The sequence below is a fragment of the Melitaea cinxia genome, chromosome 26 (genome assembly GCF_905220565.1).
Source record: "Melitaea cinxia chromosome 26, ilMelCinx1.1, whole genome shotgun sequence".
NCBI lineage: Eukaryota > Metazoa > Arthropoda > Insecta > Lepidoptera > Nymphalidae > Melitaea > Melitaea cinxia.
The window spans coordinates 3,779,575-3,804,549 of NC_059419.1; the positions used below are offsets into that span (position 1 = coordinate 3,779,575).

At 31.6% G+C, this 24,975-nt stretch overlaps 1 protein-coding gene across 1 annotated transcript in view; it reads left to right on the forward strand.

Annotated features, from left to right (window-relative positions):
- LOC123666558 (solute carrier family 41 member 1-like) overlaps positions 1 to 24,975 on the forward strand; it is a 71,828-nt gene that overhangs the window by 12,844 nt on the left and 34,009 nt on the right. The window contains exon 2 of the mRNA XM_045600669.1: positions 19,933 to 20,025. Within this exon, the coding sequence (XP_045456625.1) occupies positions 19,935 to 20,025 (91 nt within the window). The 5' untranslated portion in view covers positions 19,933 to 19,934. The remainder of the gene's footprint in view (positions 1 to 19,932; positions 20,026 to 24,975) is intronic.

The window sequence follows — 24,975 nt, forward strand, 5'->3', positions numbered from 1 at the left end:
TATTATTTAAAATCGGGGGCTTTTTTCCTTTTGAGAGCTTCCCCAGCTAGCCCAAAGTAACTATTCCACGTGAATGAATTCGCGGGCAGAAGCTAGTATTGTATATAATCACAGTACAAATTATCAATCAAATGTTGATCAAATAATAGAGAACAGTCTTCATCACGTCTACCTTTCTGTCTTGTTAAACTCAAAATATTCTGAATGGATATAGTCGCTATATCTAACCTATTTCGAATTATTAGCAAAATATTATAAGTTAGCTTATTATATATAAGGAAGGCTATAGACTATATTTTTCCTCAAATTAACACAGTGGAAGCCGCGGGGCACAGCCAGTACGTAATATAAACGATATAGTAAATAGTGATTCAACTTACCTTCAATTAAATATCGCACCTACAAATAATTGTTTCTAAATTTATACCAAGTAAAATACTAAGTTCGTTAACATTAGTTTAACTTCCGAAACGAATGGCATTCGAAGCATCTTATCTGTTATTCAAACAAAAAACACTAAAATTGTTGATTTTTGTAATATTATTAAATACCAGAACTAAACGAACTCAATGAAATTATACGCAAATTCATGTGTTTATACTCATACCTATGCATGTACCTAAAATATTTCATTAGAAACGTGCAACTTCTTCTCGATATGAGGAACAAAATTTAAGTGACATCGAGATATAATGTAAGGATAAAATCTTCTGTTTCTTTCGTAGAACATAAATTAAAAGATGTGCAGTTGATTTTCACTAGATCTCCGCCTGCTTATATAGCACAGATGACGATGACACGGAGAATTGAGAAAACATGAACGAAACTAAGCAATGCGATCGAGATGACAGATAGAATTTTGAAGACCGTAAAAATTGTAGAAGTGTAGCCCTTGCATTTGACGTTACTTGCTCATCTATCCAATCTATACAAATAAATCAAATTGGAGTGTTTGTTTGTAATATTAAAATAACCGCTTTGTACTAAATGCATTTGGATGTATACACGATACATATACCAAAATAACATTTTTAACAAATTTTTTTCTGTCTATCTATCTGTCTGTCTGTTTGTTCAGGCTAATCTCTGAAACGGCTGGACCGATTTTGACGAGACTTTCACTGGCAGATAGCTAATGGAATGAGGAGTAACTAAGGCACTTTTATTTTAGAAATTTATTTGTTTTATAACTCTGCAAACTGAACAATAACTTTTTTGTTAAATTCCACGCGGACAAAAGCACGTGAACAGCTAGTAAGATTATAAATATATATATATGTGTTGTCATTCGAATTAAAATAACTTTTGTTATTATAATGACTTTAAATTTTTGGTTAAATAAAGATTAAAATATCCTTAAGCATATGATAATAAATAACATAAATGTTTAAATATTATATTAATAATTTAAAAATATTATCTTGCATCATTTTAGGTAAATTATCAAGTAAATACTATTGCCTACATACATATTTAATTTTTATTTGTATTAATATTTTGAATTTTCCAAAAACTAAAAAAAATAATAATAATAAAGAGTTATTAGTAACTTTATTAAAAAGGTAAAACATAATTAGGTATAAACGACGCAAATATCGATAATTTTCATCACTAAGTAAACAATGATAAGGAAAATAAATACTTAACTGAAAGAGATATTTCAATAATTAAATATTTTGTTTTGTTTACAAGCTATATTGATAAAAATCAAGGTGTTATTTGTAATATTGTCGTTCAATTTGTGTTAATCATTTATATATCTACATATAGGAGTACTATAAAAGTTTTAAAAACAATTTCAATAATTTATAAACAATAGCCGTCATTTATCATATTTTATTTTTTAATTATTGGTATCTACATATAGAAATCGATGATGGAAGATGGATCTATGGACCATTACTTGACGACCCCTATTATATTCATTTTTTTTTAATTTTCTAATACTTTATGGTTCTTTCTGGAAAATTGTAAAATTTCAGAAAACTTAGACTGCTTTAACGTCACGTGTTTGACAGTTCGCAAGCCCAGTCCTGTCTTTTCGGTTAGCTAATTTTATATAAGAAATATAATTTACCTTTATATCATTACTTTAGCCCATCGGAGTCCACTGCTGGACATAGGCTTCCACAAGTTCGCGCCAAAAATGACGCAAACTTATGTGTTTTGCCCATAGTTACCAATCTGGGCAGGCGGGTTGGTGACCGCAGGGCTGGCTTTGTCACACCGAAGAGGCTGACGATGTTGAAAGATGATAAACACATATTCATAAATACTAATATACACAGACACAAGTCAGATTTCAAAATATATTAAACTATATATAACGTTTTATTCATATAATATAGTGGCTATTATCATTAAAATTAACGTTAGAAGTATAGGAGTTACAGTATTGTTCGAATTAATGTGAACACAAATGATAATTTGAAAAAATCAACATTTATTAGTCATAAGACAAAAAAAATAGAGAAATGAATACAATTTAAATTGTTTTAATAGAAAATGTGTCCCCCTTTGGCTTTTATAACTTCTTCAACACGTTTTGGCATGGAATCGACAAGTTTTTTACAGTTTTCTTTTATTTGCTGGTCTCGAAACCATGTATGGATTACAGCCTCAATTAGTTTTGTTTTTGTTGTGCAATCCATTTTACGAAGTCTAGCTTTTACAATAGCCCACAGATTTTCAATGGGATTAAGGTCCGGCGAGTTCCCTGGCCATTCAAGGCATGATATATTGTTGTCCTTGAAATATTTCTTCATGATCTTGGACACGTGGCATGGAGCCGAATCTTGTTGAAAAACTTCTTGACCGTTAGCATCAACTTTTCTTAGTTCAACTTCCAATCTTTGTTCTAGCAAGTCTCTGTATTTTTGCGAGTTCATCATCCCTTCAATTGGCACAAGGCATCCGGTACCTTTATAAGAAAAGCAGCCCCAAAACATCTTCTTTAATGGATGTTTAACAGCTTGATCAATATGAGCTGCCGTAATCTTTTCGTTGTCACTTTTTCTAACGAAACGAGATCGCTGTCCTTGTACCAAAAAATGGCTCTCATCTGAGAACAACACTTTTCTCCAATCTTCAACAGTCCAGCTCACATATTTCTTTGCCCAATCATATCGTTTTTTCATCATAGCAGCAGTCAGTAACTGTTTTTTTTTGAGGTCTAATTGTTTTTCTTCCCCCTTCAATGAGTCGTTTTCGTACGGTGGAGTCATGAATAATAACTCCAGCGTGTGCTAAGTCTTGCTGAAGGTCTTGGCTGGTTTTCCTAGGGTTTAATTTACTTTCTCTAATTAAAAAAACTTCGTCCCTTGCTGTTGTCTTTCTTTTCCTTCCACATTTCCCTTTTCTGTTTACTTCAATCGTCCCAGTGTCCCTTTTCTGTTGCAAAATTTTGTTGACAGCTCCTAAACTTACACCACACTCCTTGGCAATATCTCTTTGAGTCATGGAGGTGTGTTCATTCAAAGTCACAATTTTAGTACGCTTTTTGGGAGTAATATCCATCTTCACAAATAAAAAGCAAATAAAGCCTTAGTTCACTCAAAATACAATAATTCGCAAAAACAACAAATGCAACGCGTCTGTACCTTGTTATATGCTATTACTTACTGACCAATTACTGACTGACAAAACAGTAAAACAAAATGGCCGCTCCTTTGACATAAAAGTATTGCCAACTGTGAAAAAAAGTTAAATTGTGAAAAATGTTGATGTGTTCACATTAATTCGAACAATACTGTAATTAACACAACAATAATTACTCAGTATGACGGTTTAGGTTTCAGTATCAAGGTCACTTACCCCTCAGCTCACGTTGCAAGGGCGCGTGATACTTCTAAAGCTTTACAAGTTGACGGTGCTCATATAGTATAAATTTCAAGAAATTTTCCATCTAATTCTTATCAAGAAGCTACAAACTGTATCATTTATGGCTTTCCAAGTATTTATTTTTATATTTACTTTTACTGCCTAAGACTTTTCCTTATATATTTTTCTTGCTAATCTTAGTATGTTATATTGATATAAGTAGAAATTTTCAGTAAACAAAATCCCCTTTTATGTCTACTTATTTAGATTTTAACTTGTACCTTAAGTAGACTTATCGCATATTATTGTTTAATGACTATATAACGGTTACTAATGATTAAATGACTTATCACGATGTTTAGTAGCCTGTACTCCCATACGTAAAGGAGAGTTTTATGAAATACACGTTAATTTTCTTGAATACATTAATTTAACAAATAAATAACAAGCGACGGTTATAAAATTAATCTTGATAACGTTATCAATCGAAGATATACAAACTATTTATGGCTCCGAATGCCAATAGCAAGTTTGAAATTATTGTGTATTCAATTTCGTTCGGTAGCTAATTTATACTAGTTTAAACATAAAACTTAATATTGTAAACCTAAAGAGTTTATTTAAACGCACTAATCTCAGGAATTACTGATTCAAAGTTTAAAAAGGCTATGTTACATAAAATGCCAGCACGGCCAGCAGCAGCGGTTTACATTTGTGTATTTTAATAGCGTAATATATGTAAGAATTTAAAAAGAATTATGTAAATGATCGATCGAGTCGCTAAGCAATATATAGTAATCAGGTTACTAATTGGCCTTAGTCCGTCTATTGCAGGCGATTTAGACAGTGTCAGACAGACACTGTGTCGCCTAGGACACACTTTAGGAAAACGCAGAGTTGCCTAAGCTCTGCGCCACCCTCTCGACCTCACTGACTAGGCTCACAGGAACGACGAATCGATACGTGTGGAGCCAGTTCGGCTGCAGGAGTATTTCGCATTTTAGAGCTATGCCACGAATGCTTGACGGATACCCCATTTCGGGTTTCATATGAAGTTTTCCTTCTCCAGGACCCTGATGGTTTTGAGCCAGGTTTATCCCTCGGTTCTCTTTTACAAACCCCACGGAAAGAATGGGGGTAATGCTATTCTACTCGGCCGACACCACACGGCAATGGAAGGTTACTACGAGTATACATTCTGTTATAACGTAATGGTAATGCTGATGAACTGCAATATCTCTTGAATTTTTATACTTTTACTAAAAATTCTTTCTGATATGATGTTTGCCTCGATCTTCATCTTACCGCATTATTGTTCATTGAATACTCATAACTCCTCAGTTAAGGTTGTTAAAGAAAACACCTGCTACTTATAATAGACAAAATATTCTGCATTAGCTGCCTGTAGGAATTACCACAAGCCTCAACTGATCAGTTTGGACAAAGCGTTCTAATTGACTACGATTTAAGTGTCAAGGAGTGTGGCTAAGCTAAGTTACAGTGATACGTCACTATTTTCTTGTAACGTTAATAGACTGTGTTACTCACGTTCGAACATAGGGTTACCAGATGGGTAGACTAAAATATCTGGGCAAATTTTCAAAAAGTCGGGATTTTGGGATTAGGGTCGGGACCAACGGGACAAATAAATATTAAGAAATATAAAAAATCACTTTTTATTATAAAAATTTAAATCACAAAAACAATAAACGAAAAAAAAAAATAACATTTTTTGGTAGATTCTGAGATCATTAATTATCACAATCACTTATTCTAATAAGTATTATAATTATTAGAAATTTGAACTCCTTTTTGATAAATTACTGCCACATGTACTTCGCATTACATTTATTTTTGCGATAGTTTTAGATTTTTGTTTTGCTGTTGTTTGTCGGGACATTTAGTATTTTTTCGGGACTCTGGACATCATACGAAATGTCGGGATAATCCCGACGAATCCCGACCATCTGGCAACCCTATTCGAACACGCAACACTGATAAAAATCCGCGTGTTTTATCCAATACTCTCGGCTAATGTAGGTATGTTTTCATTATCAAGGCAATTAATGTATAATTTACTATCGACATGACGAACTGATTTCACGTTATTCATATTTGTATTTAAAACTGCGTTTTGTGTTATAATAATTACTTAATTCGTTACGACATTACCAAAACGAGGTCAATATTGGAATTTAAGTATGTAAATCTGAAAACGTCTTTTATAGCTAAAACAGATTATTCGATATATGATGACATGTATGGAAAAAGTGCTTACGTGCTGCTGTTACGCTGGGCTTGTGAAGGACATTTTGTAGAAGAAGATCAATTTGTTGAAGACTTAACAGCTACTGTTGAGTTTCATGTTGGTTCTTCTCAGCAGAATTTGCATTCCTCGTCCAGAACATCGGTATTTCTTTCAAAAGATACCAAGTTCTTGTTCTTTAATGGTAAATTTGAGCCTAATTATTTTTAAATAAATATAAATGCTTCGTACTTAAGGGTACGACGAACTCTTCTGTCAAAGGTCAAACATGCAGAAACGTCCTGACCACGACAACCTACACAATAATTTAATATTATCCGGGAACAAACCCGCGTCCATTATCACAATAGTCAAGTAGTTCCAACCACCGCACTAAATTACATTAATTTGAATAAATATATTGGAAAGATGGCAAATATATGTAATGTTGATAAAGTTACAAAAAATAATTATGCAGATCACATTGAATAGCATTTACCTGAGTGTTATGTTCCTGTGGTGAATAAGGTATAGTTAAGGCCAGAGCTTCTGATAAGTTCGGGAGACGGGTCAGCAACGCTTCTGTGAGACTTATGTTACACACGTCCATAGTCAGCGTTAGTAGTATGCTTACCATTTGATGTACCACACATCTGTTATTTACAAGTGGTAAAAAAAGTCAAAACTGAAAATCACCTAAAAAAGTCTAATTTTCTTTAATTCTACATCACAATAGCAGTCTTTTTTGATTTATAATAAATAATTATTCTCGGAAATGAAATCTGAATATCTTAATTTTTATCCTTTAAAATTTCAAAATTTGTTTTGATTCTTTTGAGAATTAAAAATATTTAAACCATAACATCAAAATCCTTCAATACAGGATAAATATGCATAATAATATGGCAAGTGTAGACGAACTTTAAAAAATAGCTGGTTTTAGTTTCCAGCAATGTTTCAATAAAAATAATTTAAATAACAAATTATTTGATTCCGAGTATCAATACATTATCTAGAAGCTCGTGATTGATTTCATAAAAAATCGAATCGATACATATTCTAAGAAATTGAGGAACAACATTTAAATATATAAAGGGTTAGAGGCAGTGAAAAAATCATGCGAAGATAACACGATATTATTAATTTTAGGGCAGTGATCGTTCTGGTATTTTGGTACCTGTGTTGGTGTATGTGTGCCTTAATACCGGTTGTTACGGGTTCAATTTCCTATTAAAGCAAATATTTGTATTAGATCAACTAAAGTAGTATTAGCAATACCAGAAGCCCTAAACAATTTGCCATACATACGAGTGTCTACGTTAAGTAATTTATGTTTAGATAATTTATGTTGTAACAGACGATCCTGTTTTTTTTAAATTTAAATCATATTTTTAAGTATTTTTCTACAAAATTCAAAGCGATATATTTAAATTTATTGTTGGTTCTAGGACAATGCAGTTTTGTAAAGAATTATCTTACTAATATTATTTTTAGTAGTTTTTAAATTTTTACAATTACAAACATATTTGCCCTTTTTGGAACTAGTTAGTTTTCCCTTCCACATTGTTTTTGTAAACCAATATGTTTTTAAAGTTTGTTTTGGAAATTCAACGTGAAACAATCAATGTTTACAAATCAAAGAGCTTGAGCGATAGTACTACTTTACTTACTTTAGCGGATTGTATCAAAGAGTCCAGTAACGTGACTTAGGCAGATAACACTAAAAACCTGTGTGAACTGACTGAACTGGTTCATTATGGCTGAAAATTATAATAAACTTTACGCAGATCAAAAAACAACAGAGAAAAAATTCAAATTCTTAGAAGACCCGATCGCGTTTTTATAAATGTACAATAAATTACTTGAAGAACGCATCGACAAATTGGAATACAAAAAGAATGAGGAAAAATTTAAATTCGTCGAATTAAAAAAGAAAGGCAATGAAGTTGTTGCAAAAATTGTTGTCCAAGTTCAAGGCCAGACACTAACTTTATATGAAAAACAGATGGTAGTTAGTGAAAGAGATGATTCCGATAAACTTCTGCCAATATTAATAGATAATAAGAAAAGCGAGACAAGTGGATTTAAAGCTGTAAAAAAATTTAAAACAGTTAAATATATTTTATTTTTAACATTAGTAAGTAGCATAGATCTCACATAATCATTAGATATATATATTAGTTCAGATATACCAATAGCGATAATTATTCTTAGTAGTTATTTCTTAGCCTAAAAAAAAAACAAAAAAAAACAAATAATTTAAAAAATATGTCATGTTCTCATGTATCAAACTATCCCCTTGTTTGCCCTACGATACATTCCCATGTTCTAAGTAATATTGTTGTTATAGTTAACAAGAATGATGATTTTGATAATGTAACAATTCATTTTCTATAAGAAAGGCTGTTAGAATAAATTAATTTTAGTTACTAATCAATTATCAAAATTATCGAATCATTCTATTGATTGAGACTATATATGTCATATTCTATTGTAATCGTGTCACTTGAGTTATCTTGAACATATTTACGAATGTAGTGGTTATTGGCCCTTATTTTCCTATCTGAAATTTTAACTAGTGACGTCACTCGCTGCTAATCCGATCATTGGCCTAATTACCATTTACATTGCAGTTTTACGTCAATACGTTATTTTATTAATAGCTATTATGTAAATTGCAATAAACGTTAGTAGTCATTATGTGGTTTGTCAAAATTGAAATTTTATTTTTAAAATAAAAAACTAATCTTTGCTGTTTTGCCACTCTCGAATGACATTAAATGAAACGAATTAGTAAAAAAAAAGTATGCGTATACGGCATCAGTCACTAGGAACGGAAAACCAACTCCTTATTCCTTTCGATTTTCCTCTAAAATCGCTTGAATACGATTAGGCTGAGGTCATTGACCATACCGCCTAGACTGATGTCAGACGTCAGTTGTCAAACCTTTTTTTGTTAAATCTTTTCTGTGACCTTACTAACAATATACTCGTATGTACATATATGTTTTTAGCGCATTTCAAATATTTGTCTTGTTTTTTTTTTGTTATGGATTAATTATAACGTCTTTAAAATTAATTTAGGTTATGTAATATCGACCGCAACGATACTTTTACGGTTTTTTGTTTGTTTGATAATAATGAAAAAAGAACTTAAGCCTTAGTGGTTTTTTGTTGCTATTATTTTGTTAATTATATGTAAAGTAAATTGTAAGAACGAAAAAACAACAAAAAATTAAATAATAATAAATATATCTTCGTTTTGGTTTGGTTTTTCTAAATAAATTTTAGTTTGACGTTTCAATATTTATTTTGAATCGCATGTCTATAAAACATCTTTGACACCACGAAACAAGAAAAAACACGAATAAGAAGAGAAAAGGTAGTTTTAATTGGTTCTGCTTTTTAACTAGTCCGTTGGCGCTATTTGTAGTGGCCCTGAAATGATAACTTAACACTTAACGAAAATCAAAATAATGTCATTGACAAAAATAATAATACAAAAAAACAAAAAAAAACTCGACAATAATAAAAGAAAGTTAAGGTAGCTAAAAATCAAAAAAAAAATAAAAAAAATATATCTGGTTCTGCTCCGCGGGTTGCGGGTTCGATTCTCGCCTGAGTCTGGGTGTAATATTTGTATTTATTTATATATGTATTATTTCTATGTATATTTGTCAAAAAAATAGCCATTAGTTTTGTAACGTACTCCCCCCCCCCCCCCCCCCCAAAGAACGGAAGGAATCCTGGATTATTGCACACTAAAAAGTGTCATTTTGCTAGTAGATGCAGTGCATGTTTGAAATAGCAACAATCATACGTAAATTTTATTTGAATTTGTTATAAGGTCTCACCTGCCATATGCCAGTCAATGCCATCTCAGATATCATTGTTTTAAAATGTTACTTTATTAAGCTATCTATTACCTTGAATACACTAAATTTTGAATTTTGTCAAGAGATACTTCTCTAACTTAATTTACAATCGTTTCCTGTTTACATGTTTCAAAGGTCTACTGGATATTTTCATTGTCATCACAATCACTGGACAGGGTGTACTACCAAATTTTAATGAAAAAGTCATAAGTAAAATCTAACACTTTATTCCATACTTCCAATAAAACTGCATATTAATATCACCCTGTTGTGTAAATTAAAGATTTGCTTTTATTTGGACAGTATTGTATAACTAAAATTAATTAAAACGGATATTTAATTTTTTTTTATTTTCATTTTGCGGAGTTCGATATTTCGCCATTATCTACGAATGTCTTGTCCACGATCTGTGCTGAAGCCAGAACTGTAATTTTTCTTTCATTTTTGTTTCACTATGCAAAGATTATTTATGAAAAAAATAACAGTCAATAATAATTTTCATTTAAATTCTCCCCAGGCCTATGTTCAGCAGACTGCGATAGGCTGAAGTGACTGAGTGAATAATTTTCATTATACTAAAACATAGACAAAATGTTAAACAGAGCGTTCTGAAAACACAAAAAGACGAATATGACGTGACCAAGGGTTATACGAATTAATTTTAATATATACCTACACAAATAAAGTATTTAATGTTAATTGAATTAATCTGAGGTTCTACCTCCAAAAATAAACATTACCTACACTTATTCTACCAAAACTAATTTAACGCAAAATACATACATATATATTATCATGGCATAACGCCAACTCCGGCCTAATACCGTTAAAAATAATGGGGTCGCGACTTCTATGGTAATGGCACTTTCAAATATATAAGGTCGTTTCAAGGTTTCATGTTTTGAAAAATCTGTAGAAAGATGATGAAAAAAAAAATGTATTGTTTTAGCTTTCACCACAAAAATGACCAAAAAACTTCCTGGTCTAGATGACCCATAACCATAACATAAATAATAAAAAATCCATGTTTTATTTTTGAGACTTGAATTTTAGTTATGGCATTTTGACATTAACTAGTAAATATTGCTTAATTGTATATGCTTAGTTTAAATCGAAATTTTTGGCTATTTATTTTTTGTTAGATTGTTATCCATTTAACGTTAAGAAGCCATTTTTTTACCTTGAATGAAAACTCTTTTAATTTGAACTATTTAAAATCTACTGCATGGACCTCGATTAATAAAAATAGATAAATACGCTTTGAACATTTCTAGTCAGTACCATTCTTTACTTTTTTTTTCTAATACCAGTATGATTCAAATTTACTATTTATATTGTTTCTCATATTCATAAATTATTACCGGGTATTACCTGCAAAATAATTTTACTAAAAATTTTGTTTCATGAGGTAGTTGTTTTTTATTATTAAATATCTCGGACTCCACGCATTGTGAAAAAACTATAATAAAATTAATGAAACTAAAAATATAAGTATTAAAACAACATATATTAAATTTTTAATTATTTTATTATATATATTTACAAGCAAATTTAAACTACATATACGTGCATAAAAGCGAAAAATCCAAGAAGATGATGTTGACCTTGTAAATATATTTAATAACAAGTGTTTCATTTAAGTGAAAATTAAATCACAGACAAAATGTCTGCTGTCGCAAGTTTCAACGGTCGAGTGAACTATTTCGTAATAATTGCTTTCTCAACAAACGTCCATGTTTTGAAATAAGGGCAATTTTTTTGTTTACAAACGATTAAATCGTACTGATTATAGCAGAGGTGAGCAACTTTTTTTTAGTAGAGGGTCGCAAAAATTTTGAAAAATTGATATTCGGGGCAAAAGCACAGAATGATGGAAAATAATAAGACTTGATGGTACAAGTACTGAATTTTGGTGTGCCTTATTATAATAAAAATGTCAGTTTTGAAAATTTTAAAACTATGGCGGGCCGCACAAAATCTCTATTCGGGCCGCATGCGGCCTGCGGGCCGCGGGTTGCTCACCCCTGGATTATAGTTTTGTAACGTTTTGTAGATACGTGTTCTATAGTTGCGTCGTTAGCGAAATTAAGTTCTGATCAAGAAATCAATGAACAAAATATAACAATAACAATTTCAAGCAAAAAAAAATAATTATGAAACTGTTAATAATTTATCCTACATATAATCTACCTCATTATAAACAAAATGTAATGTTCTTTTAAAATTTAAAAAGTGGCTTTTTTACATTAAATACATTTATTACTGTTTTTTAACATGTCTATGTTAATTACTTTTTACCTGTCAAGTAATCAGCACCATCGAGAGACAGATATCAACGAACCTAAGATAAAAAAAATCATCACACAGAGCATTCACATAATTATAAAATTATGTAACAGAATTACGTCAAACTATACCATTTGATGTGCATTCAGTTATTTACGACTTGTGTAGAACAATAGAAAATTGTGACCAATACTTTAACTTTCGTTTTATAAACATTGAGTTCACGTAACTATCACGTGTCTACACTATTTATATAAGTTAAATCTCTTAGAACTAAAATCTCAAAAAACGATAAATTTATTTATTTATATTTTTTCTGCAGAGCTCTTTTCCTTATCTGCAATGTTTATTCTGTGCAGTTTCTCCTTTATAGATTACGAATATATTAAAAACCTATTTTGGGCTCTCTGACTTATGATAAAGAACTGCTTATAATATCAAATTCGTAATTAACGATTTTACTTATTAAAATTAACAGGTATAATGACGGAGTGGAAAGAAAATGGATACCGCGAGTAAAACTTGCTAAAATCTTTTGTCATAGAATGATATATCTATTCTTGAAGATGACACTCTTTGCCTTTTCATTGATGAATAATATATAAGATTCAGTGGCTTTAAATCAAATAGACCATTTTATTTTGTATTTAAAATGTAATATCAATATACACCATGCTTCTGAAGGCTATTGTATAACATCTTACATATATGTATACAAAAACCGTGATCTCATGGTGAGTGATCGTAATCAATTCGTTACAGTTACGCTATTATATTATATATTATATTATAATATTTTAACATTTTTTCCTCATTAGGTTTGAATTTGTTAATGAATAGTATTTAAAAAATGTGATTAGAATAGGACCCTGAAGAATGACGTATATTAAGACTAAAGATAAAAGCATAAGTAAAAATTAAAGTAACTCTGTTAACTAATTTCTCAGTTATGATCCCATATAGTTAAAAATCGTATGATAATCCCTGAGTTACTTTTGAATTACTCGCTTTTAAATTAATGTGACGAATGAGATTGTTTTTATAATTGGGATGCACTACGAAGCATAATGAATCGGGTAGGGTTGACAATTCTCCCGAATCTCCAGAATTTTCGGGATTATACTGAAAACTTCTAGATTTTTTGTACCTCACGAGCTCATAAAAGTATAGGGGACATATCAAGGAGAGTTGGCAGATTAACGTCACAATTTTTGAATAGTCAATTTTGGTATAAGAGGTGTGTTTTAAATTTAATCGTAAAAATATTTAAAATAAATAATAATGACAACAAACAAAAAATACACATGCACACATCTAATACATATATAAGTAAATATACATGAACTTTACTTCTAGCGTTCAAAAGTTAGACTAACTAATATGGCTTCTACAAACTTTTTGAGTGTGAGGCCTTTATTTATTTATTATTCTTCAAACTAGCTCGATTATTATCTATTTTATGTTTGTCCATCCGAGTCCTGAACTTGAAATACGACCGTGAATACTTGAATCCCACAATAAACGCAATATTCATTAAGAACCCAGCCGTGCACAGGATAAGAAGTATTCCCATAGTATCGTCTTTCTAAGTTAACACGGCAAATTGAATCGGAGGTCAAATGTCCGTATTTTTGTTACTAAAATTATCATGCCAATAAAGGTCAGGGTTAAACTAAATAGGAATAAGAAATTTTTAGGTATAATTAAAGCAAATATATTTTTATTTATTACATTTTTACGTTATTATAAATTTATTTTTTATTTTGACGTCATTGTTTTACATTTATAAAAACCAATCTATAAGATATGAGAGTTAGATAAATGTATGAAAAAAAAAAAGAAATCAAATCGCGTATAATAAATGATGACGACCGCTCTAGTGTGATGGTGCGAGTGTCGTGTCGGCGGCGTCTAAACACCGACGGTCACGGGTTCGATTTCTGCCCGGAGTAGATATTGGTGTTTCTAAAAATATTTATTTCCGGTCTCGTTGTTAGTCCACTGTACCTCGAAGAATACGTTAAGCTGTCGGTCCCGGTTGTTATCATGTACACCTGATAGCGATCGTTACTCATAGTAGGGAATATATCCGCTAACCCGTATTGGAGCAGCGTGGTGGATTAAGCTCTGATCCTTCTCCTACACGGGGAAAGAGGCCTATGACCAGCAGTGGGATACTACAAGCTGAAGGTGATAAATTAAATATTTGTTAAGAAATTATTTTTTAAACTTTTTGCTTTTCAGAGATAAAAATGTTTTAGTTCACTAAACGAGTTTAATACTAATTACGTTATTATTAATTATCGTAATTACAGAATTTTTTATTCGAACAATTATAAAATCAATTTAAAAATAAAACAAAAATATTTGATATCGTTATTTCGCTATTTACTCGACTGTTTGTTTATCGAAACCACTTTGTCGCTAGTTCACTGCTTGTGACAATATTTTGTATCATATATATGTCTGAATTTGTTATCTTTTAATTATTTATTATTTAATTGATAATTGTATAAAATGTTTCTATTCGTATTTGTTTACCTAATTATTCAATTTACTAATGTTTGAATTATTTATATTTTCAGTGCTTTTTAGCTCATTGATGAATTATTTACTATTGGAAACTTTATTGGGTTTTGTATCAGTTGTAGAAGATTTTTTTCCTTGTATTATGGTACTGTTTGTTTCCTCAATAAAAAAAAAATGGTCATACATACGGTTACCGTTCTCGGGCTGTTGCATTAAGGGTGATTCCAGACCCTCACCACGTGATATTTACCCTACCGAGGTACATAGGTAATATATTTATTTGCCCTAACATTTTATAAAAATTCTGAATAATATAGGTAAAATACAATTAGGGAATATGGTTCTCCGAATTCCGCTTTTTAGCACCCGGGATTTTAAGGATTTCAAATAAAATATTTTTTATACATCATTTTTAGCCTATCATAATTATATATAAATAAGATACATTACGTTCAAACATTAGTTCTGTTAACACCCGTATATAGGAAAAACCAAACGCGTACCCTCTTTTCACTTTTGATTAGTGAACGAAACGTAAAATTAAGAAACAGGTTAGATGATCAAAGATTGGATTCTTTGTTATTTTTACGTTCCTATTTTCGCAATACCAAAATATAAATACCTTAATAGTATTTATTAGTTAACTATAATAATAATTATTGTGTTTTTTTTTTACTGATATCTAATAATATTTATTACTTTTTTTTGTTGTTTTTTTGGTTTGGTTTTTTGGTTGTTTATAGTACAAATATTATGTTCATAATTAGTGTTGAATAGTAGTTATGATTCATAAACGATCCTATAAAAGTTCAAAAATGTGATTACAATTGCAAAAGTCTGAATCAAAACTATTTTTATGTGTTTTTAACTATGTTTTGTGAAATTCTAATATCGTCAATACCGAAATCCCGTGATGAGAAAAAGGCCCGGATCGAATTTCCTAAATAAAATACAAATATTTAAAAATAAACTGAATAGGTGGATTTTAGAAAATTTAAGAAAACTATAATGTTATTTAATCTATCCATATATAAATACGTGAAGCAAAAACTTTGTACGGATGGTTGCGCGGACGGAGGAGTATGAAATTTCGCACACTTATATTTTATATAGAGAAGGTGTGCAGAATGCTAATATATTTTTTTTTAAATTATGCATTAACATACAAATCAATAAAAAACACTACACATACTACCGTGTATTTGACACACACGCATATATACTGTTTTGTTTATTGTTATAAAAGTAGTCTGTGACAACAGAACCTTAATATTGTTCAAACTAATTATAATTTAAATAATTATGGTCAAGTTTCGGCCACTGGGCGACCAGTAGTATTAATAACGATCTCGAAGACTTTTATTATCCTTATTAATTAGGACCCAACACAGAGTTCTGTTAATAAGATAGACAAAACGAGTTCCTAGCAGACTGTATCATAATATTTATAATTAACATACTCATAAAAATATATTTAACATTTGCTATTTCATATATATAGATTTAGTGTATAAAAAATTTAAAAACATCACAAAGTTATTTATTTTATCATTGCATGACCTTCAGCAGTCCCTTGAGATTAATAAAACTATTTTGCATGAATCAACATACCTATTATTTTCTAATAACATTAAAGCCGTGGTCGAATTAATATTGCAGCTCGTTTTTTAGTTTTAAATATAAGTTATATTATTTAACTAGCCGATCCGCGCAGTGTTGCTTGCGTAGATGTTAACTACTACTAACTTTATTTGAGTCGTAATTAAAAATTTAATCACGTTTTTTTTACTGCGACCTAAGTACATAATTTCTTACAATGTTAAATTTCATTAAATCAATTTTACTTTCTGGGACACTTTGTTTATAAATAAAAAAAATGAAAAACAATTACGATTCAGCCTGCAACATCCCACTACTGGACATATATGCCTTTTCTCTATGTAGGAAAAGGATAGACAAACAGCGTAAAATTCTAAAAGATGTTTTGTTTGTAGTAATTATTATTTGACTTCAGCCTATCGCAGTCCACTGCTGGACACAGGCTTAGCGGCTATGAAAAATAGATGTTGGCTGATTCTCAGAACTACCCGATATGCACACAAAATTTCATAAAAATCGGTCCAGCCGATTCGGAGTAGTATTGCATCTAACATTGTGACACGAAGACTATCTGACCGCGAAAATCTTGTTTTGCAATATATGTTATTAACCCCCCTTATTCTCCCCTGCCTTATAACTTAGGGGTATGAAAAATTGATGTTAGCCGATTCTCAGACCTACCCGATATACACACAAAATTTCATAAAAATCGGTCCAGCCATTTCGGAGTAGTATTGTATCTAACATTGTGACACGAAGACTAGCTGACCCCGAAAATGTTGTTTTGCCATATATGTTATTAACCCCCCCCCCCCCCCCCTTATAACTTAGAGGTATGAAAAATAGATGCTGGCCGATTCTCAGACCTACCCGATACGCACACAAAATTTCATAAAAATCGGTCAAGCCGTTTCGGAGGAGTATGGTAACTAACATTGTGACACGAGAATTTTATTTAAAAGATTAATTTTAAACGACTTTTAAATGTGGACACATTTTTTTATCTCACACATTTTAATGGGATAATTAGGTCTGTTAATCAAGATAACATAGTGTATATTTCTGGTCAAACCTGATTTTCATCATTACATCATTACAGCCTATACAGTCCACTGCTAGACATAGGCCTCCACAAGTTCACGCCAAAAATAACGTGAACTCATGTGTTTTGCCCTTAGTCACCACGCTGGGCAGGCGGGTTGGTGACCGCAGTACGGGCTTTGTCGCACCGAAGACGCTGCTGCCCGTCTTCGGCCTGTGTATTTCAAAGCCAGCAGTTGGATGGTTATCCCGCCATCGGTCGGCTTCTTAAGTTCCAAGGTGGTTGTGGAACCTTGTTATCCCTTAGTCGCCTCTTACGACACCCACGGGAAGAGAGAGGGTGCCTAAATTCTTTAGTGCCGTAGCCACACAGCACAAACCTGATTTTAGACCAAATTAAACTGTCTTAGGCCGAGCTGAATTTTGGACCATAATTAACATAATTAGTTGTGTTATTTAAGAAAATTTATAATTTAATTATAGATTTATGATTCATTTCTGTAGGAGTGTTATAATTATTTGAATAGACTACAAGTTCATTCATTCAAACAGAGTCTGGAATATATACGAATATGTTTGAAATATGTTAGATTAAGAGGTCTGATTTTCTTAACATAAGTATGATGGTCTGATATGCTTAAATCGTAGATGTAAAACTATTCCAAGCTATTGTGTTTGAAGAGATTCTTTAGAATCGTTGCGATTGGAAACTCGTTGAAACGAAAATGCGTCACGATAAAGAGACAATCATAAATGTATAGGAGAGAATGAGATAGAATATATTACAGTATTTTACAATATCGTTAAAAGTCTCTCGTAGTATATTTTTTCGAAGCTTAACTTCTGCCTTGTGTCAATTGCACAAACACAATTTTTAGATATTGTAATTAAGTCGCATTTTAACTATCAATTTACAATAATATGTTTCATTTACTCTACATAGATAGTGCTAAAAGAGCTTACAAAATATACATTCAAACTCTGTATGTAATAATATATGTTTCAAAGAAGATGTTTATATCTTTTGAAGTCTAAAGAAGAATTTTCCATTTAGTTTTACGGGTTGTTTACCTTCTTACATTCAATTTTGTTTTTTCTTCTTTATTTTATATTTTGGAATACAGTAACATTTGTTCTGTACTATATAGTTTTATCAAAAAAAAAAACTCTGTAACAATAGTCGAAAATTCAACATTTGAAACATAACAAAGTATAATTATTATAACGAAACAACTTTTCCTGATTTAATCGCGGTTTATTAAGTTTTTTAAATGCCTGATATTTCGGATAGTTTACAGCAACCATGTCCTCCCGTAACCATGGTTGAAAAACTTAATAAACCGCGATAAAATCCGAAAAAGTTTTTTTTCATTACAATGAGTGAAATTTGCGTAAACATAAGAAAACAATAAAGTATAAAATAAAGTAATAAAATATAGATTCTGCGTAGATAGGAGTAAATAAAATATTGATGTATGTCGGGTAGTTTCGAATAACTTTGTAACGTTAGGACGTCTGACACCTCAGTCCTCCCGTGACCATGGTTGCTGTAAAGTATCCGAAACGTCGGACATCAAAAGTTAATAAACCGCGATAAAATCCGAAAAAAGTTGTTTCATTAAATTAGTAGAATTCGCTTAAACATTAGAAAACAATATAATAAAATATAATTATTTTAATTTTTAACCAACTAAGATATACTAATGTTTGTTGAATCATAATGATTCAGTATTCTTTCTTTTTTATCTCGAGAGCCGATTTAATGTGTCATGTTTATTTATGATATTGTTTACTTGTTCTTGTTTTGATACATAGCAAAAAATAATTATCGTACAAGATTAACAAAACACCATTCAATTATAGAGGGTTAATAAATCGAAGAATTACTTCGTTTATTACTTACTAGCGATCCGCCCCTGCTTCGCACGGTTGCAAAAACTATCAGTGTTCCAACAATATAGAACAATATAGAATATTATGCATGTATTATATAAAACCTTCCTCTGGAATCACTCTATTTACTAAAGAAAACTGCATCAAAATCCGTTGCGTAATTTTAAAGATCTCACTCACACAGACAGCGGGAAGCGATTTTGTTTTATACTATGTAAGGATATTATATATTTATATATCCTTTCTGTTTGCCTTATTATCATACTAGACTTCTTTCTGTCAAAAGTTAAAATTAAATTTTTTGTTATTTTTTACTATTAAAACCTTCCGTGGGCCTTAAGGAACATAGAAAAAAATTAATTAGTCGAATTGGTCGAACCATTCTCGAGATCGTTAACGCCAACAGATGGGAGAACGAAAATCAGTGTATATGTTATGTCACAAATACTAATAATGTAATAATGTATGTGTACTAATACTAATAATGTACGTGTAAGGTCCTCTCGCTATGTGAATAAGTTAGGACATAAAACCCCGCCATTTTACTTCCTATACTTAGATGAAGCTTTTGCTTAGTAATCAGTAGTCAATAAATGTTGAATATTAGGTAATATGATTTTTAATTATGTCTTTCTCTTGTTCCAGGCATGGTTGGAGCACCCGATGTTGTCAAACCGTCAGATAAAGTCGAATTCTACTCTCCTCACGTCAACGGAAACCCGATATTTACTATTAGCGGTAAGTTGCTGTTCCTACATAATTTAGATATTTCTTGAGGCTACCCCGTTAGATGTCGGTACCATAAAGATAAATAAAGCTAATTAAGTGACTCGATTCTAAACCACTACTTTTTTTATGAGGATAATTTGAAATAATTTGCAAAAAATTTACATTATATTAGATTTTGTTTAAAAGAAATTAAATTAATTGTAATATTCAAAAGAAGTAACTCAAAAATTGTGTACAGAAAGCTGAAAAACTTAAATTTCGAGATATTCAATTTCGAGATAATCAATTTCGAGAATTACCTCCCAATAATGTCCTTTTATAATATAAGTAAAAAATTAATTTTTGCGTACACATATATTTTATATTTCTATTATATACTAGCTGTGACCGCGACTTCGTCCGCGTGGAGTCTCGTCGTCCGCGTCTTCGTTCAGTTCGCAGAGTTACAAAATAAATGAAAAAAACTAACATGTGACCATAGTACACATCATTTATATAAATGAAATCTAATACGTTTATGTTACATATAATAATTATATAGACCGTTTTAAATTAAATCGAAACCTAGCATATGTATATATAACATTGTAACTTATATTTGAAATAAATTTATTCATATTCTAATGTTTCATGGAAATGATTTTAACAATAGTTTTACAGACCAGTATTTTTATTTTATCATAATACTAGATGTGCCCGCGACCTCGTCCGTGTAAAATAGTGAATTTGAACAACATTTTTTCGATATATCTTTTGGTTTATTTTGGACATCAGAATAACTTTAATATTTTGTCTCTTGTCGCAAACTTATAAAATATTCATATAAACTTTATATATTTCCATACAAACTTACATCCTCTATTTCCTATTGTTATTTTACACCCTTGAGGGTAAGGAGGGATTCCAAGCTTTTAGCTCTAAACATGACGATACTTCCATACAACTTTCATCCCCACCTTTCAACCTATTACACCCCCTTTTCGCATTAAAATGTAGCCTATATACCCATATAGACATAGGCCCTCAGGCCGCTATCTGTGCACCAAATTTCATTTAAATCGGTTCAGTAGTTTTGGCGTGAACGCGCGACAGACAGACAGACAGAGCTACTTTCGCATTTATAATAGGATTAATTTAGATTACTTTTATACAAATGAGCTTTTTATATTTACAATACATTTTTTATTTATTTATTGCACTTTATTACACATTTACTACGACAAAATTCTTATTTCTGCATAAAAATAGATTTTTTAATTTTTGTTTTTTTATGTAATCTCAAAATTTCTAGTTTATCTAGTATTTTTTTTAATGATTCAATTCGTTATAAGGTTGTGATAAGGCTGTGATGTATTGTTGATCAGATTTATCTATAAAAGATAAAATAAAAAATCATATTTCGCTAATTTCGATTTCAATTGACTGAGTGTAGACGCCGCGTTGGCGCAACGGTTACAGCCATGGATTGTACCTGTTGCGCTGGCAGTTGCGGGTTCGATCCCCGCACATGACAAACATTTGTATTGGCCATACAGGTGTTTGCCGTGGTCTGAGTGTTTGTGCAGTCCTTGTGGATCGGAGCACCCCACCGTGCATCGGAGAGCACGTAAAGTCCCGGTTGTTATCATGTACACCTGATAGCGATCGTTACTTCCATCGTGGGGAATATATCCGCCAACCCGTATTGGAGCAGCGTGGTGGATTAAGCTCTGATCCTTCTCCTACATGGCGAAAGAGGCCTATGTCCAGCAGTAGGATATTACAGGCTGAAGTGTTCTGGTGTCAATACAACTACGATAATACTAAAATGTACGTTTTGTAACCCGTATTGGATCAGCGTGGTGGATTAAGCTCTGATCCTTCTCCTACATGGAGAAAGAGGCCTATGCCCAGTAGGTATTACAGGCTGAAGCGAGTATAGACGTGCTCACATGTCAATAATGGATTCGAATTTGGGTGAGTTGCAACTTTTTTTGAAATCGAAATAAAAAATAATAATATTGATGTTTATAAATGGAAATACAATTTTAAAAGTCAATTAATGTTCGATCTATTTTACAAAATGCTATGATATCATTAGATTTATCTTAATTACATAGAAGACATAACTTTAAATTATATATAATAATGTCTTCTAATACTATTTTATTTTTGTTCGTGTTTTTTTAATGTTTTGATAGACGTATGCCCACCACTTATTTCTTGGTATTAAAATCTTAAATAGCGTTAATTAAATGCAGTATTAAGGTCGATCAGAAATAATATTTTTAATATTTGTATTTATAATTTCTCATCATCATCATCATCATTTCAGCCTATCACAGTCCACTGATGGACATAGACCTCCACAAGTTCACGCCAAAAATGGTGTGAACTCATGTTTTTTGCCCATAGTCACCACGCTGGGCAGACGGGTTGGTGACCGCTGAGCTGGCTTTGTCGCACCGAAGACGCTGCTGCTCGTCTACTGCCTGTCTATTTCAAAGCCAGTAGTTGGATGGTTATCACGTCATCGGTCGGCTTTTTAAGTTCCAAGGTGGTAATAGAACTGTGTTATCCCTTAGTCGCCCCTTACGATACCCACAGGAAGAGAGGCGGTGGTTATATTCTTCATTGCCGTAACCACACAGCAAATTATTATTTCTATTAAATTTAAATTAATATTGTTATTTGTCTACTCACTACTCCTACTAAAACATTTTAGCTTAGAAAGTCTGATCATATACTTATGTTGCGGAAAACGATATTGTTTAAATAATACATTGCTAATTTATTAATGAACAATATATCGCTTGTACTGTGTATGTCGGCGCGTTGAAAGAGAGTTATTAAAAATTGTTATTGTAAGGGCGGGCACATTGAAAGAATTGTACACATATGAGGCGATATTGTAAAACTAATAAATACGAGTACGTTATATATAATTATGTATCTGTATGTCCTTTATAGAATCGTAAACTATCATTCACAAAGGTTTCTGAGTTGGTATGCATAAAAAAGCGTAGCAACGCGCAGGATATGTGCAGTTAGTGAGTTATAATTTTATTTACTCTAATACGAAGAGAATGGTAAACGCCGTAACGTCATTTAATATGACTAAACTGAGGTAAGGACAGTAGGAAATATCTTGCGCAAAATCTGGAGCAGCTCGTAGTACGTACGGAAGTACCGCGACCTTACAGAAGATCACAGCTAAATAATATAGCTTTCAAGCAGTGTTGTGTTCCTGTTGGTGAGTAATGTGACCAGAGCTCCTGGGGGATTGGGGATAGGGTCGGTAATGCGCTGGTTTTGCAGTTTCTGGTTTTGCAGGCGTCTATAAACTGCGGTAATCGCTTACCATCAAGTGAGCCGTACGCTTGTTTACCGACCTACTTGTGTAAAAAAAAATGGCGACACGCGAACAGATTCGCTTTGGAGAGTGACGATGGTGCAGGGGAGAATGGATTCGGGCACCAACTGGGTCAGTCACTTGTCCAAAATGAAATTGTCGGTTTACCGATACCTTCATGATCGGTGTAGACTGGCGTTTTTGTTGGTTATTATTTCGAGTCAAATCCTCGATTACCTATTGACTATAATGACGGCACTATCGCTCTGCCATCGCTGACGCCGTCACATAGATAACTATAGGCTAACTTTACTCTATGATTCATATAAGCGCGGCTATAAACATAAAAGTGGGTAAAATCGCGTGATAAATCTAGTTTACAAACAGTGAAGTAAAATTAATTTATGCGGGAACGTTTTTAATGTATATATACTTATGTAAATTACATTGTGTAATGTATATAAAGTAGATACGTCAATTATTATTGTTAAGAAAGTTCTGGGAAAGACCGTGAGATTCTGATTCTGTTATTGTTTTATTGGCCTTTAAATTAGATTTATATTATTGATTTAAGTTCATTATTTTACGTTTAATACTGTAATTATTTATTTTATTTATCTATATAAATGTATACACGCGTAGCGTTTGCGTACGACTCCACCCAATTGGATAATTTTTGACAGACTTTCAAAAGATAGAAGAATCTCAATTCGATTGTATTTTTCATGAATGTTACTTCAGAACTTTGAATGGATTGACTAATTTTAATAAAAAAATTAATCGAAAGGCGATGCGTGTCATGTGGACCCATTTAAAATCAATTGAGATCTATAATCTAATAATGCGTTACGAAAAATATTATAACATAACAGCCTTGTTTTTTGTAACACGATTACTGTTCAAAACATATTGTGTTTGAAATTTAACAGTCCGTTGAACAGAACGTTTTCTGAATACAGGCCTGGCGTTGAGCGATAACAATTTGATTGTTAAATATAAGAGTTCCTAATGTTTCCTATATTTTGGCTATTCACACAACTTTGCTGGTGATAATATCTTCTCATAATTAAAAAAAATAGTTGAAATACAAAACGATCGCCGCATTTATCACGATTATCATATAATGATTATGGATACAAAACAATAATCAATTGAAATAGCTTAGATATAGAACTAGGGAATAAAATATAATAATCGCTAAAGATATAGGTACCTAGAGGATAGATACTATTGTTCCATATTCCTGGGATCAATCGCTTAACATTTTTCCTTAAGAAGAAGTTTGCCATTATGAAGTATTGCCTTTAAGAATTTTACTGGTCGCTGTTACTTTATGATCATATCATCTAGTGTCGTCATCGTAGTGTTTAATTCGTCAAGGGGCATCCATTGACGAATTAAATCGTAGTATATTAAAACGCCGTCAGTTGAAACACAACGGTAAGAGATAGTACTGATACGGTAAGTATAATAGCTACTAGTAATTTTAATGATATGATGATTTAATCCGTAACGTCCCACAGCTGGGCATAGGAAGATTCCATAAAGGAGAAAGGTTGGAGTTTAATCTACCACGCTGCTCCATTGCGGGTTGGTGGATAATTTCCCTATTTACGACGAGTTCTGTT